Below are 17,184 nucleotides of genomic sequence, written 5' to 3'. Positions count from 1 at the left end.
CACTAATTTGATTTCGTACAGGCTCCCCACCCTCAAACATTCAATGACATTCAAGGTCTTCTCAAGATATTTTCGAAGAATAGATGTCACAAGATATTGCATCTGCAACTAAGCTGAAATCTCTTGAGCCAGTGCACAGTTATGTGTGGTTGCCCCCTACTTTCTTTAATAAGACATGACAGTACCAAATGCCCTGTTCAACTTGTTTGTTTTATATGCATATATATTTTTCCTAGTTTTTAATTCATGCTACCCATATTCAATTTCTTGTATCAGTAACACAGAATTTAGTCCTTTCCCAGGGTACTTATTTTGCAACAATGCTAGAACTTTACAAGTGAAATATCACTTCTATGGTCATTTCATGTTATCCACCTGATTCCTGGCCAATCTCCCCTAGTGAGTATGAGCCATGACATGAAAGGAAAACATTACCAGTACGCCTTGGTGGGTAGCTGTATCTCAAGAAGACCATAAAAATATAACCCAAACTTTGCTGCTAAGGTAACAGAAGGAAAGTGAAAGTCTATAGCACCATTGACTTCCCGTAAAGCAGGCAGATAGATCAGAGACTGAACATTTGGCCTGAAGGGGGCAGGCTGGGCACCACAATGTCAGAAGAACAGTATGTCGGTCACGTTGGTATTCCATACTGAAACTACTGACAGCGCGAAATGGCACAAACTGCACTTGAAAGATACACGGACAAGCGCTGACTATCAACAGACAACTTTTTTGAAAGCACACATAGTGAGCACCACCACTACCAATCCTGAAGGTTAGAGTGCCTCCATGCGCTGCGCCCGGGCTTTCGCACATCGAGGCACCCTACTGAGCCGCCATCATCGACTCATCGTCGAACACTTTCACTTTCACTCCCACACACACACAGCATACTGCGCACGAGAGCAATGTTACCACAAAACGAAGCCAGTATGTCCGTATCGCAAACAAAACCTGTATAAACTGCTAGAGGAGGTCAACCCAGCACGCCTCCACCTACCTTCCTCCTCCGCGACGCTTCGCCTCGTTTTTCCTTTTCCTATTAAGTTCAGCTAAATAAATGCTTTTTATGTCATTTTCCCTCCTTTGTAAGTCTACTTCATTTACCATTTTGAAGTAAGATATTTGGATGCACCTGGTCATGTTGCCAATTGTTCTTCTGATAAGACAAACATATTTTCATGGTCCTTTCGAGTTCGTCTTCAAGGGAGTCTACTGTAAATAAGCAATGATGCACGTGACATGATGACGTGATGGTGTGACGATGATGCACATTTGGGGGACCACATACCTGCTGGATCAATTCTCCCCGGTCTGTTAAACCTGTTCTTGATTTTCGCTTAGGGGACCCGAAAGTTGTTAAAAGCGCTATCGTTTGCTCCTGTTTGACTGTGTCCTTGAAGAAATATTGCTCACATTTGATGGAGGAAAGCTTTACCAGACAGTGGGGAAGACTGGGCGAGGCGGAATACTTTGTATGTGATTTGGCCTTCTTGACTGAAAGTACTCTGGAGAAATTGAAACACAAAAGTAGTGGGAGAACACGAGCGAGGGCTGTTAATGACGGTCATGTGGTAAGCATTCCTTATATGCATGGCCTTTCACACTGTTTAAAGAAAGTTGGAGCACGGCGTGGTATTAATATAGCTTTTTCATTGAAGAACAAGTTGGGCAGGATTTGTGCTGCCATGCATAATGGGGGCAGAGGAGGCAGATCAGGTACGACGAGTATGTGGCATTGAACACTATAAAAAGCATGTTCAACGCAAGACAAGGGTGGTGTATGAATTTCCCGTCTCGTGCAATGCGTGGAACATTGGCCAGACGGAAAGATACGTCAATGTATGCTTTAGGGAACGTATCGCTTCCTAGAGGAGACAGCCGTCTTCGAATCTTGCTTTTTGCACTGCAAGAAATGTGGGAGCGGCTGCACTCCAGTGCCTTCAAAAACCAAAGTACTATCGAGGCACAGGGTAAATCAGCCCGAGAGATAGTAGAAACTTACTTCATTGATAAGGTAGGAGACATGCGTGTGTTATGTGTCCGTCTGTTTTGCTTCATGAGTCGGGGATAGATTACCTAGACAACTATCTTTAGGGATTTGTTGATATTGTCATTTAATGCCAAGTGCGCATTTACTATGTCATTTTCAGTAGTTGTCATGTGCGTCATCACTTATTTGTATGTGTGCTTTCAATAAAGTTGTCTGTTGATAGTCAGCACTTGTCCGTGTATCTTTCATGTGCAGTTCATGCCATTTCGCACTGTCAATAGTTTCACCATGTCAGGCCATGTAGTAGTTTTTAAGGTGAAAGCCTTAAGTGGATCATCCTCGATAGCCTGCAATGGCTCATACCCTCATAAGCAAGCAAAATATGCAATGGATCATACCTCCGTAAGGCTGAGGCTACAAGCGCTCACCAAAGTGAAGCAAACAGTGCCTACATCCATTGAAATTACCCACGCAGCACACAGAACAGCATACGTTTTAATCCCCTGTTGAGAGGATGCAACGTAAAGTTGAAGAGAAACATCTTTGGCACGAGTCTGACCCTGCTATACAGACGTGCAAAGCCGCAGCTAAGTGTCGAAAACGAGCCAATGAAGCGGAACTGCAAAATCAGCAATGCGATGATGCAACACCGCGCATTACCAAGTGTGCAGCAGGCTTCAACTTGACGTGTTACAGGAATGTAACGTGCTGCCGAACATTTTGTTTAATCCTAATTCTATGGGCAGATTTACCCGTAGACCGCTTCTGCAGTAATAAAAGGGCAATTAACATACTGTCTCAAACAACCTTTTATGGGACGTGCACTCATCCTATTACTAGCAAATACATGACAAGCTAAATCCCACAAAGATGCTTTCCACACAAATTTAATTGAAACTATGACAGTGAGGTGGTGAAGTGTCAGCCACAAAAGTTCACAGTCACTTAAGTATCCTTACGTGATTTGAATGCGCAAGCACTATGGCTTCTCTAAGTTATCAACTTAAAGACCTACCTTAATCCACCTTGCTCTAATTTGTGCCACCCTTACTCCACCTTTCTCTACCTTGTATCAACTTTAATCCACCTTAATTCACTTTAATTCACCTTAATGCACTTCATTCACTTTACTTCACTGCGGGATTTCGCAGTGTGAGTCACAGCAGTTCCAGCGCCGGGAACGTGACATCATCACTTGGTTATGTGAGTTTTGGTACCATCGGATGTAACACCGGATGCCGGAATTTTCACTTCGTGGAGTGTATAAGGCTTTCGCCTTAATTAAGATATATGGGTGCCATTCATACATGCTGCACCACCCTTTTTGCCTTTACTTTGTGAACTGGGGATTGCTCCTGCCTTCACACAAGGTTGAACATGTTAATAATGGCACTACAGCTGGACACATTCCAACTTAAAGAACTAGCCATGAACGCAAGAATAGAGAAGAGGACAGAGAGAGACATAGAAACAACAAGATGGAAAAATAAAAGACAGAAAAATGACAGCATCTTTTGCAGGGGCCAGTAGAAGCTACAAGGCTATTTTCTGCACCTACCGCCATGTATATGATCTCGGGATGTGCGCAGTAAGCAACGAATAAGCCACATTTACATTAAGTGAGGTTTATTTAAGCATGCCTGACTAAACATTCAAGTGGCCATCGTAAACAGGATAGGCAAATGTAACAAAAACAAACTTACTTTCGTTTTGATGGCAGGTTAACAAATGGCGTTGATAGCACCTTGCCATTCTCATCTGAAAACAATGCAAAATATGTTTAACCTTGGTACAAAAAGAAAAAAAGAGAGGAGACCATACATTCAGCAGCTGCTTGCTTTAAATTTAACAGTTGTTGCGGGATTAAAACAAACACAAAACTCAAATGATTTAAGTTAGGTGCAACAAACAAATGGCATTCACACATTAATGGCATGCACACAATGACTGTCTCGCACTGGAATGGCTAGCCTTGCTATAGATTGCTATGGGATGTGTTTTTATTACTTTGTTTTATTGCCACTGATGTAATGTGTTGTCATTTTGTTTCGAAGCCCGAGTTCTTGCATTGCTTGTGCATGTTGATGCGACCAGTGTGTTCTCAAAGCTGTGCTGTTATCACCCTATCTGAGCACATCTTCAATTTGAAGATTTCTCTTTCTTTCTGTCTGTCTAGATACACAATACGGCGTAGGGCACACAGCATGCATCCATGCATCAAGGCATCCCAATCCTCCATGTAATCTTCACTACCAAGCAAACTATTGCCACATATTTTCGCTGTCATTTTTTTTCAATTTTTAATGTTTTTTTTTCAGCTGAAAATGGAGAAATCAGAGCGCAGTTAAGCCAATCATGATCACAGCAGTGATCCGCTCTACAACACATAAAAGTATAGTTGTTCTAGAAAGAGGGCTGCGGATTGTAGTGGTGGATGTGTTCCTTTGAGCACTAATGCAACAGACAGCAAATGGGAAAGGATGTGCATGCACGTCAATCTCTACAGAAAGTGCACACCACCTAACAAACCAGCTATGCAGTCTAAAAGCTAACTGGATGTACTAGGACTGCGCACTCACAGTTGACAAGAAATGCACAAAGAAATAAATGGATTGGATTGCAAGAAAGCAATACAACACTTTTTTTTTTTTTTTTTTAGTGTTTATGATATAGGAGATAAGAGAAGAATGACAGCCAGGGTGCCTACCAAGTTGACATTTCCAAATTCCCTGAGTTTTCCAGGTTTTCCCTAAGCACTCTTGCAAAATTCCCTGAATGAGCCAGAACTTTGTTTTATGTCAAGACAGGCTGACACTGTTGCCCAATGCTGTCACTCTCTACTAAGCATGTTGAAACAAAAAAATGACTTAATCCAATTTGAATAGTAAGGAGTAATATCTATTTTATTTAAAAAGAAAATAGAAGGAAGGTGTTAGTAAAATGCACAGCGAAAGAAATGGTAACACCCATTCCAAATTAAGTCGAACATTTTTAAATACGAATGAAAAGGAGATGTATACATAAGTAAATATTTTTGAATATGAGCTATTTCTATCAACTGATAGCAAGCTCATCGGTATGAAGCCTGAACTTTGTCACGACTAAGATTCTCTCTCAGCAGCTGGGAAGTCAACCTCAACTGTCCTGACATACTCTCAGCCCGTACACATCTGTGTTGAGTTTCACTGCTTTAAAGAGTTTATTCCGGTTTGGATGAGGGACACCTGCATCTCAGCGTCAGCCAACACTTTGTTTTTTGAGCTCAAGTTCCTTCAAAGAGGCGGCGGCATGCTTCTTTTCCCGTTAATTCCTTAGTGCATCAGTCTTTTCTGTTCTCATCCTCATTCTGCCACGCTTTCACCCCATAGATCATTTGAAGCATCCTCTTGGTCAGTTGTACAGTCAACGTTCCATTTTTCTGACTCCCTGGGAACCGCAAAAACATCCGAAATATCTGGCAGTCCAAAAAAAAAATATGAATGCATGTCTTTAACTGCCTTTGCAGGCTAAAATTGCCACAGGCATGTCCGAAAAGCTCTTAAGGCGTGCCAGTACACTTATTAAGCATATCGGTGCTTGTACTTTGACATGAGACGGGGTTGCACACGTGTTTAATTAAGGAATACATACCGTGTCCCGTGACAATTGCCCCTTCCCATGCTTGTTATGCTTCACCGCCTAACACTGCTGTACTGAGGCGAAACTAAATTTCAAAGACTGGCATTACGCAACGCGCTTTGCTCTGCGAGCTTCGAACCCACTCGCGAGGATTACAAAGGCGGAGTCGGCGCCATTGCTGACAGCAGCGAATTCTTTCAATGAAAAACACGGCACTGCACGGCAAGAAGCTTAATAGCGAATGTAGACGCAGCTAGGCCTAACGTTGCCGCAGTGGTGGTTACAGCTGCCAGCAGATCTGCGTGCGAGAGTGCCGGTTCGAGGTGGCGGAATAATCAAAGTGACGGCGGTGGTGGCTTTGACTGATGCCATTTCAGACCTGGAGTCAAGGCAATATACATTGACTATATGGAGTACGTGGTGGTGCCGCAAAGCCGTGTGAATTATCGGGCCTATCCGAAAAATCGGGCGTCTGGAAAATCGGTCGTTAACTGCTCTGGCAATACATTGTGCCGATGACACCACGTCAATGACAATTATTTGCGATTCCTCTGTTATTGGAGCCAGCATTAACACGACTTTCGTTCCCTTTCAATAAAGTTACGGCTAATTTTCCCTGACAGAAGCACAAATTCCCTGAGTTTTCCCCGAGTATTTCCAGACTATTCAAATTCCCTGAGAATTCCCAGTTTTCCCGGTTGGTAGACACCCTGGAGTTTGCAATGAACGATACGGTTTCATGCAGACGATATTGTCACATAGGCAGTATGGATTAAGTGAAGCCAGCCACGCTTTTGCGTGCACTCCACCCTCGCAGCTGATAGCGTTGCCCGCACTGGGACGACACTATCATGAAAAGTGCCAGCAGTGGGCAGCGAATACTTCTTCTGCCTCTCCCTCCAACGGGTCACCAAAACTAGCGATTATGCAACCTCCTATACTAACACGCAGGAAGACAGCTTACATGATGCCACGCCATCTCGGCACACCCGCTCTTTGAACATGCAGCAGGTTACCTCTAAAGCAAGGTCCACCCCCGCCCCAGCCCCCCGCCCCCTCGTACATGCTTGATCGCATTAGTGCGAGCTCGCTCCTCTTCCCCTCTTTCCATTTGCTTGTGCGTGAAGCCACCATCTTTATTTCTCACCCTCGCAGACTTTCACTTGCACCTAAAGAACAAAGTGCGCTATAGGATCTTATTGCATTTGGAACATGATGTGGGTTCACTTCAGCAGTCGCTCTTGTCACGCCTTGTGCGATTTGAGAGGTGTTTGCAAACAGCCACTTGTAATTCAATCATTTGACCATCTGCATCCGCGAATGTTTCCATTGATTTTCTCGGCATTCCTTTGCTGTTAAATTGTTATATTGAAATCGCATACAAACACACTTCGTTCTATTGAAGTCCTAATTACACGGTGTTCTATGGACAAGAGGCTATCAAAAGTAAATTTACTTTGTTATATCCAGAATTTCGTTATATTGAAGTTCATTCTGTCGAAGTTTAACTGCATGAAGGTGTAACTAAATTACACTTACAGTTTATTTGCGATGTTCAATGTGAACTCAAAAGCTGTACAAGGATAGCGTCTTATACACACTGCCATTTTGTTGGTAAGTGCATCAGTGGGAGTGCACTTGCTGTGTAGACAGTAAAAAAAAGAATCGGAGAAAATTCTCGGCAAGATCTCTGGTACCTTTGCAGGCTAACACAGAGCTGCAGATGTCTCGGAAGACCTGTGCCAGGCGTGCTGTTCGTGCCAGCTGGGTGTTCTCCTGTGCACGGGCCAGTTGCCGTGTGCGTACTGACCGCGATGTATTGAGCGCAGTGAACTGTGTCCTGAAGGCCTCTTCCTCCCGCTCTTCTTCTTCCTCCACACCACTGGTGGATGCAGCCACATGTGCACCCAGGCCAGCTGGGTGAGCAGACTGCTTCTTGCCACCTGCTGCCACTAGCTCAGACCCAGTTCCATGTGACTGCCTGCGCACATAAGCACAAACGGGACTTGCAAAAGGTTTGCTGAACGACCTTTTAGGCAAAATTCTCAAGTGATATGAGAACCATCTTGAAATTCAGCACAACGGAACGGCACAACGAACACAGGTGCAAACTAACTGATTTTATTGTAGCCAGACCTGTGGGTCTGGCTACAGTAACGTTTCACAAGCGTTTTTTTTTTTTTTTTCATGCAAGAAATCTAGCTAATACGGAGAATACACATCTTGCTGACTATTGCAGTAGCTGTCCCACTTGTGAACCACGTTTTCATAGCGTGAAAATCCTAGGCAAGAGCAAGCAAACGACCGCTTGTGAAACGTCGAGGCATTTCTTATCAGAAAAGCCGATCAGGATTGCGTAAGCAAAACATCGCTTTCACTGTATCATGCAGAAATAAAATTCCTTTCGCGTCTGGTTTAATCACTTCCTGTTCGACGAATCACATTTTTTCTTGTAACGGTGCATCTGTGCAGCTTGTGGTTATATATACCTGTGGGTCTGGCTTCAATAAAATAAGTTGTTTGTGCCTGTGTTCGCCTTTCTTTATATTGTGCAGTCCTGTTTCGCTGTATTTCAAAATGGTTCTCATGATAAAATACCAACTAGCCCAGCATTCAATTCTCAAGTGATCTTTATTGGCAATACCCTCTTTTCATGAATATAATGCGAAAATCTTTGTTTGTTTACGTGTGTGCGAAGTTAAAACTACATTCAACACTTTCCAGTCCGCAACTATTCCCATCGATAGCACACTATGGATGGTTAAGAATCTGTATTTTGCCGCTTTCTAGGCGCCCTTAGACAGCTGGTTGGTGCCATTACATCATTCAGGGACTATTTATTCTGTATTGCTTTTCTGTTTTTTTTTTCTGCTGCACGGGGAATGTTAAAGGCCCTCTGGAGAAGAGGCATGGTTGGCATGATGGGCACTCGTAGTTCCCAAGATGGCGTCGACGTCACATACTGCTCCATCTATAGAAACATCACATTTCTACCAATGCTCATGCCTCCACACACAACTTTTTTAACTTTGGAAGCAGCACTGACATGGCAGTCAACTTCAATTCATCAGATTTCAGTACAGAGTTTCACTTTCTTCTACAAACCGTTTCAAAGCTGCCGTGTGATTCAAAGATATCCTGCATGCACTTAAGGTCATAGTTCTTAACTGCAGAATGTCAACATTCTCCAGTCAGGATAATTTGCCGACGACCGCGTAGAGACTCAAATGTTGCGCCAACCAACGCCCAGGAGTCGACTTCAATCGAATCTAAAGTTTCCCAGTGATGCTGAAACTAACCAACTTTTCACAAATTATGAACCAGGTGACAGGAGAAATAATCCTGGTAACTGCCGAGGGATGTAACAAGTAAATTCCCATATGTGGAGGTTGCGCTGACATTTTTTTCATTGGGTAACTTTTTTTCGGAATGGAACTGAGTATCACATTTATGGTTCCAAAATTATGTGGCTTGTCCCTGACAATACAGGATAACAGCAACATTTGTAGCTAGTGATCCACGAAACTGGGTACTGATAGCACAGCTGCCTGGCGTAGTCCTTAGTTAAAGGAACCCTGAAATGATTTTGACCATCTTGTACAAACGTACCAAGTCGTTAAGAGTAGGTCCTTCTGATCATTAATTGATGCATCTAAGTGCCCCGTGTAAAGCGTGTAACTTATTATAAGGTTCTAAAAAAGTACATCACTGCCGACCGTAGCACATCGCTCGGCTGAATTTTAAGCTGCCCCTACCCATTTGATGTCATTTGCCCCAATGACGTTAGTAGGGTGAGCTAACCGATTGGCTGCCCAGGGCGTGTCATCAATAATTTTGCAACTTTATGGTTAACGAATGTTGTTCGTAATAGTTGGAAAGTTAGTTAATTTGTTTCTATAAAAAGAAAATAACAGGAAGATAATGCACAAGAACAATTTCTCACTACACTTAAGCCCTTCCAGCACAAAGCAAGCGTCGTCTGCTTGTGTTACAAGGTGCTCCATTTTGACAAGAGCTCGGCAGTCAGAGTCGGTCTGTCTTTTCGCAAGCACCATGATTCGACTTTGCTGGGTTGTGAGCAGCAAACGTAGCGACTGGCAATATGTCAAGCTGTGACATCGTGTCCCTCTGCAAGGCAGCAGACGAGCGGACCAGCTGCAGCGCATCGGACTGCCGCTATGAATCGGCGCCGTCACTTTACACCGGAGGATTACTACGGCAATAAATTTCGCGAGTCCGGTATTCGGGTAAACGCAAGCGTAAGGGGACAGTGCCTGGCCGTTGGACCATGCCGTTTCACGAGATAAGCAGAAGCGCAAATGCGAATGCGTCTGCACGGTGCAGCCACCTGGTGGCACAGAGCTCAGCCACACACAGTAGCAGTAACGAACAGTATTCTTCTTGGCTGCTGGTGTAAATTTTTTGCAGGAGTGTAACACGTTGTCTTTGTAGATATTTAAAATGTTTTGCACTTGGTTAGAGCAATATTAGCGCTTTATTTAGCTGGTTAAGCTCTGCGCCAACAGGTGGCTGGACCGTGCAGACTGATCAGGCCGCTCACGTACGTCTATGCTAAAGTTCCTTTATCAGCTTGAGTTTATGCCTCCAGCTATCCGTTGAAACACCTAGCTCACCTGTGACTGCTGGAATACCAGACACGTTTGGTGATGCAACAGAATGCTCGCAACACACGGTGCTTCAATAGTTCTCGCTTGGGGTCGACTGCCAAACAGCTGGCGGAGAGTTTGGAGAGGCTTCGTGCGCGCGCTCCTAGAGAACCGGAAGTCGACTACACGACGTGCCATCATGACCCAGAGCCAGTGAAGGCAGAGCTTAGCCTCAATCACTCGGCGAATGAGTTGAGGGGAAAATGCATGACTATGAAGAAAGGTAACTTGTAATCGTCTGTAGCTCTTCTAATATGACACGCTTCACAGAAATTGTGGAACAAATGATCAACTTTAGCTGTACCCTACGCGTCTACAAAATTTGTCTGAACGGTATCATGGGCCCTTTAATGACAAGGTTGGCTTTTTCCAAGAACCTAATAGTCTACCCAAGGCTCCCAAGCATGACAGTGCCTACTGGTTTTAATTCTTTGCTTTGAAGCGTTGGCCAGGACCATATTTGACTGCATCCCATAAAAGCTGGAACTTTTTGTGCAAGCAGCAAATGAGAAGCAGCAAGAAAAGAAAGTTCACAATGATAGCATTAAACCATTAAGGGATCTCGGCAAACTCAGCTCATCATCCCACTTTGTCGTGGGTATTTTGCCACTTTCAGGATAGCATGTTATGCATAGTGGATACATTTCTTTTAACAGTGTAGATTGTGGTAGACACTCCATCATCATCGCTTCTATTGAATTAGATTTCCACACTATTTGAAGTCATATTTCTGTGTTATAACCACGTTATTGAAGCACTTCACGTCAGTAAAATGAACCATTAAAGCCAAACTACAGATACATTTGTAGGCATGCGAAAGGTCCCGACGGCGTCCCTTGCATTTGCACAACTGGTGCAGCAGATATCCGTGCCCATGCAGCGATTTGATGCGTACCTTTTTTTGTGCACAATTTCTGCAAGTGTAGGTGCGTTGGCGCGAGCGCAAATGTACGTGTAGTTTGGCCTTAATGGTACAGTTTAATCAGGGACAGCGGAGAAGAGAGCCCTTAAGTGGTCAATGTTGTATGCTGGTTTAATGATAATTTCTTATACAAAGCTTTCAAATGAAGTGTAACCACTCACCGGTCCCGTGATGGCCTGCTGGCACAGGATCTCTTGGCACGGTCATAATTGCGTAACAGGAAGCAACGATGCTTCTGGACAAAGCAGCGTTGCTGGTGTGAGAGTGGCTTCAGCTGGAGCTGGCTCAGCCGAGCTGTCACTGTGGGCTCTGTGACCGTTGCGCAGCCTTCACCTTTGGTTCCCTGCTTGAAAACAATGAGAAGCCTGTGAGTGGAGTACCTTACTAGAGTTACCGGAAAACATTCACAAGTGCCGCAAGTTCTGCGCAAGCTCGGTATCAGTGATACATCCCTTACAAGCCACTGTGCGTGCACTGCCGCAAGAGCCTCCATTGTGGACTCAAAAGTGTTTTCTAGCAGCTGGAATGCAATCCTTTGGCACTGATATCACAGAGGGTTTCAGGAGAGGCCACTGCTACATTTTGTCAATCACACGAAAACTAAGGGAACAGTTTTCGGTGATACAGGTGCTTCATCGACTGCATCATCTGCCGAGGCTACCGTGGCAACAAAACACAGCCACACAGTTTGGAAAACTCTCCTGAAAAAAACTTGGGGTTCCAGACTGACAATGTTTAAGAGGGGAAATAGAAAATTTTGAACTTTTTTGCTTAGTATAACCAAATCTTTCGCTTGTGTTTAATATTTGTAAAGTAAAACAGTACAGAAAATTAGCTGCTGCCTCAATTTCTTTTTTATTCAAAATATTTTTATTATGTGTATAGTGTGGACCTGATGGTCCGCCTAAACATATTTTAGGAGACTGGTCCTGCCGATTCTTGAATATGCATGCATAATTTGGGACTCGAATGTGCAATCATTAAAGCCCTGAAGGAATACAGAACTGTACTGCTTTGAACTGTATTGCCTTGAAGCAATACAGAACCATCCAGCCTGACTCACAACTAAACAGTACAGATACGCATGTAGTGTTACTGAAATAAAGAAACAGCTAAACTGGTGTGATCTATCAAAGTAATAAGCAGTTCTTCAAATTATTTGTCTTCTGGGACATATTTTTAAACTGCAGTGCAGTCCACAGAGATGATTAGCTTTACCCGCCAACACGTTTTTACTACAGCATAACAACTCACTAAAGATAAAGAAAAAAGCTGCACAAATATCTACAGTAGAACCTCGTTCATACATTTTGGAAAGAAATGCGAAAAAAATATGTGCTAACTGAGAAAACGTATGACTTAAAGTTACTAAAAAATGTACCAGGCTTAGCTGTATTTGAGATCTACGTAATGCGAAGTGTTGCATGAATCGTTGCGCACGAGGCACGAGGCACCGATGTGCGCCAAGCTAGTGGGGCTTCAGCAGCCCGAGACAGGTTTTGTTGTTTTCTCATTGCGCAGTGTTTAAAGACAGCGACAGGAAACCAAAACGAAATCAAGCTGGTGGGCAATGCCAGATGCCACCAAACCAAAATATGACACACACATAGCGCTGCCTGAAGCAGGGAATGGCGGTGCGTTTGGATTATCGCCTACTAATGGCATGCAGGACACTGTCAACGGCACTACGCTTGACGCGCTGTAAAACAGACAGGTGAAGATGCTTATCGAAATAGGTTTGGTAGCGATAGTTATGAATGCGGTGTGCAATGACCCCAGAGGTGATTTGCTGGTACCGGAATAAGAAACTGAGTGGGCATGGACGGGCAAGTATCGGGATGAAGATGCCGCAGCGGGTGGCTATGTACTGGTTTCAATCGCACACGCCTCGCGCATTTTCTTGTTTGCATGGGATCCAGCAGCCGGAAACCATATCATACAATCGCAGTTTGGCAATGTTGGCAACACAGTAGTGCGAACAATCACAAGGGCATTTATTGCACCTTTCATATATCAATGCCTGCTAGCCGAGTTGCTATCCACAAAACATGCCGATGGGCGTGCGACAAATCTAGAAGTCCGACTTACCACGACCGCATAGTGAGCGAATATGTTCGCCCCATGCTGGATCCCAACGCCTGGTCGTTCGCGTGTACGGTCACGCCAACGGTGGCGCATTCCAAGGCAGGCCACGCGAGGCGGTCTCGCAGAAGCATGGGTCGGCGTGCGCGCGCGGGACGTCCTCGCTGTTAGCCAATCCGCCGGGAAAAGAGCAAGCGCCTTGTCTCCCGGCACCCAAGTAACCTCGCCTGTCGGCGGCGTTAGCAGCGCAACACTCGCGCCATTTCTCGCACCGCGCTTGTACCACTCCGACCGCCGCGGGCGCCAGGCCACGCGAGCCGTGCGGGGAAACAGCATATCAGGGGATGCGTGAGAGTCGCGCATCCCCACATCCCCCCAACCTTAAATCACTTCTTATTCCGGCGAAACATGTCACACGGTCTAACATCAAGGTAGTGCATGCAACAGTGGCTGCGCTGAGGAAATGTCCACACGCTGTCCATAGCATGCGAGCCGACTGTCCTTGGCTGCACTGCTGGCGTCCGCCGGTCACAGCGGCAGCTTTTCTGGCTCGACGGCACGATTCCAGGCCAGGACTCCGGAGACGACGACGCAGTAGTCGGTACGAGCAAGCGTCGTTCGCGCCAACGCGCCCTGCTGGAAAGAGCCGCCTTAGCTGTCGGTGACCGCCGGCTCTTTTGTCCGCCGCCGATGGTTGTGAGCTGGATGCAGGAGGCCGCCGAAGTCGCTGCGCCAAACTGGCCACAGCATCACCATCGCCCGGGGTGGCTCGATCGTAGTCCGGAGCAGCAGCGCAGACAATGTGCAGGTGACGGCAAACCAGGGGTGACTCCAATCACGCTGCGTACACTCGGCAAACACTAAAGTAGTGCAAGGGAGAGGAAGTCTGCATGCGCATCGCCCACGTGGTACGATGTTCAACTCGGCTAGCAAAAGATTTGGCAGCTACTCAGATGCTAAGTTCACGTGAACGAAGCTTGCTTCCTTGAGTCGAACGAGTAATTTCAATTCGTGCGAGGCTATATAGAATGAGGGAAGCAAATTGCAACACCTCAACGTTACGGTCCACCAGGTTGTGTCCCTCCACGTGCAACAGGCAGCTTCGTAAAGCCTTAGGCCTAAAGCGTCGCTACCCTGACAACAACCGGCATCCAAAAACAACACCCAAAATGAGCGCAAAACAGGCAGCCGCGAGGAGACGTCAGCTCTGTGAGGTGGTCCTACTCCGCTCGGTGCACACAGCATCCAAGATGACGGCGCCCACCGTCCCAGACGGTGTCGGAGCGCCCGGTGCCAGGCCGCAATACCAGTCAGCCCGTAGTGGCACCCGTGGCCCGCGGCCACCCGGCTCCCAGAGCCGCGACTTCATCAGAGTCAAAGAGATAGGAGAAGCTATTTACACGAGAAATTCGGACCACCCACGAGGCTTCCGTACTCACTCGCCACTGCTCCGCGGGCGCTCAGCCTCGCTCTCCCAGGATGCAGACCACGTGGCTCTCATACTGACGAATGTCATTAAAAAAAACACTTGCGAAAAGCCTTAGCATGTTGACATGTTCAAACACACTACAGCCACCATCACCTCGCTCAAGAAAGCACACCGCCGACGCTAGCGATCAAAATTCACGCTAGGCCTACGCTTCAGTTCAAAGGTCTCGAACGAAGCAAAACTGTTAAAACTATCGTCCGATGCCCCAAGAGTCCCACGTTGGGCAGCCAGATGTGGGGTTCTCCTCCCGTACTCTTGGGACAAAGGAACAACAACACAGTAGTGCAAACAATCACAAGGGCATTTATTGCACCTTTCATAGATCAATGCCTGCTAGCCGAGTTGCTATCCACAAAACATGCCAATGGGTGTGCGATGCTGCCATGCCATGCCATGCTGGATCCCAACGCCTGGTCGTTCGCGCGTACGGTCACGCGAACGGTGGCGTGTTCGAAGGCAGGCCACGCGAGGTGGTCTCGCAGAAGCATGGATTGGCGCGCGCGCAGGACGTCCGCGGCACTCGCCGATCCGCCGCCAAAGAGAGCCCCTTATCTTTCCCGCACCCCCAAGTAACCCTGCCATGAGGCGGCGCTAAGCCAGCGCAACACTCGCGCCATCTCCCGCACTGTGCCTCAACCACTCCGACCGCCGCAGGTGCCAGGCCACGCGGCGAAGCCACACTGCAGAAGACAGGAGCTATGCGGGAAAAACAACATATCAGGGGACGCGTGAGAGTCGCACATCCCCACAACGTATGAACCAGTAAAAAATACGTGTAACTAACTCTATTGGGTCATTTTTCGTGTTCTCGATTGTGAACGCTGGCGGTGGGAAATCGTACATAACGGGATCGTATCAACGAGGTTCTACTGTATATATAAAAATTCATTGTTTCCACACATGACAATTCAATGGAATGAACTCCCATGCAGTCATACAAACCTCATATACTCAGATTTTCTTGATGCGCTGAATTAGCGTTTGCAGTTACTATCCTAGCAGATTTCTTTTCCAACTGCTTTTCATGTACACTGCCACTACATTAAACAAAATATTAGTATTCAGTTTTCCTGTTAATGCCAAGTGTTACCCGAGGCATGTTATTTTTCTTGATTATTTTCAGATTAATTTGCAATCTTAGAACTCTTTATGTATTATGTTCCATTTGGAGAATGTGTTTGTAGACCTGTACCATTTTGATGCAATGTATTATCTCACTTGGGTCAGACTAAACCTTGCTGTTGTTGTAACTACTTCACAGCAACGCCCTCAGGTGCAATGCAGGTAACAAATAAAAAAAAAATTAAGCTTGTAATGTACCACCAAGCGCATGATAGATGCAATGATGTTCTCATGACTTTTATAGCTTTCACAGCGCTCACAAAAGCCAGGAGTTGGCCATTATCTTCACTGGCTGCCCTCAGCTGGAGTTGGGTGCAGGTTTGAGGCATGCAGTCGATTTGCTTTTCGCGTGACTATAGTGAAGGGCTGCCATGGCCATCCGACATGAGTTTATCCTTGTAGGCACATGCAACGACAGAGAGCTAGAACCACTGGGCAACCTGAAAGCTTGGGACAACATAATGAGCATTGCTTCTGGAAATTTGCTGTGACATTTCTATAAGTCTAATTTTCTGTTTCTGCACTAAATAGCAGTATGTTAGCGCAATAAACATTATTTATATGCTCTTTTTTTCTTCATATATAATTTAGCATTCAGATAATGCAGACATTTCTTCCAGTCCTCTGAAACAAACATCAGTAAGTTCATGCTGCATGAGACTGCATATTTGTTCAAATATAATTTAGGATTCAGATAACGCATACATTTCTTCCAGCGCTCTGAAACAAACGTTAAGAAGTTCTTGCTGCATGAGACTGCATAAAGGCTAGAAAAGTAGTGAAAACTGGCATGATAAAATAAAGGTAGATGAGACATGCCTCCCGCTTCCGGCGCAGTGGGTGGCGTGCCCGCTGCTGCTTGCGAACTGAACGACTTGAAGTGCCCTTGGTGCCTTCCTTGGTCTTGTCCTTAGCTTGAGGATTGAGGCGTTGGCTTTTGCCCCCAATGAAGCCTCGACATTTGTCACTCCCACACTTGCACTCTTGCTGCAGAACAAGGACAAGCAACAAAATAAAACTTCTGCGACCACACCAGATTCTCAAACAAGACGAACATCCAGTCCAACATAAGGCACACACAGTAAACTTTTCTGAGTGCACAGAGTACTACAAAACCATTCATGACAAAACAACTGTAATAAGAAATAGATTTTCATTTCCAGCTCCTATCTGCATTCTTTAAACAACGCAGCTTGAGGAAGACAAGGACATAAGAAGACACAAAGTGTGTTTGTCCTTTGTTTTCCCCTTGCTGCAGTACTTCCAAGGATGCTACACTTCATACCTG

General features: G+C 45.6%; 1 protein-coding gene across 3 annotated transcripts in view; it reads right to left on the bottom strand.

Moving 5' to 3' along the window:
• Positions 1–17,184, bottom strand: part of LOC142571521 (uncharacterized) — a 102,366-nt gene that overhangs the window by 38,844 nt on the left and 46,338 nt on the right. For 2 of the 3 annotated variants that reach the window (XM_075679946.1, XM_075679948.1), the window contains 4 exons: positions 16,716–16,883; positions 11,365–11,549; positions 7,312–7,595; positions 3,700–3,754 (listed from right to left, as the gene is read on the bottom strand). In XM_075679946.1, coding sequence (XP_075536061.1) covers positions 3,700–3,754; positions 7,312–7,595; positions 11,365–11,549; positions 16,716–16,883 — 692 coding nt within the window. The remainder of the gene's footprint in view (positions 1–3,699; positions 3,755–7,311; positions 7,596–11,364; positions 11,550–16,715; positions 16,884–17,184) is intronic. The other variant, XM_075679947.1, reaches the window with a different exon arrangement.

This window comes from Dermacentor variabilis, chromosome 2 (genome assembly GCF_050947875.1).
Source record: "Dermacentor variabilis isolate Ectoservices chromosome 2, ASM5094787v1, whole genome shotgun sequence".
Lineage (NCBI taxonomy): Eukaryota > Metazoa > Arthropoda > Arachnida > Ixodida > Ixodidae > Dermacentor > Dermacentor variabilis.
This window is presented reverse-complemented; position numbering and strand designations above follow the sequence as displayed.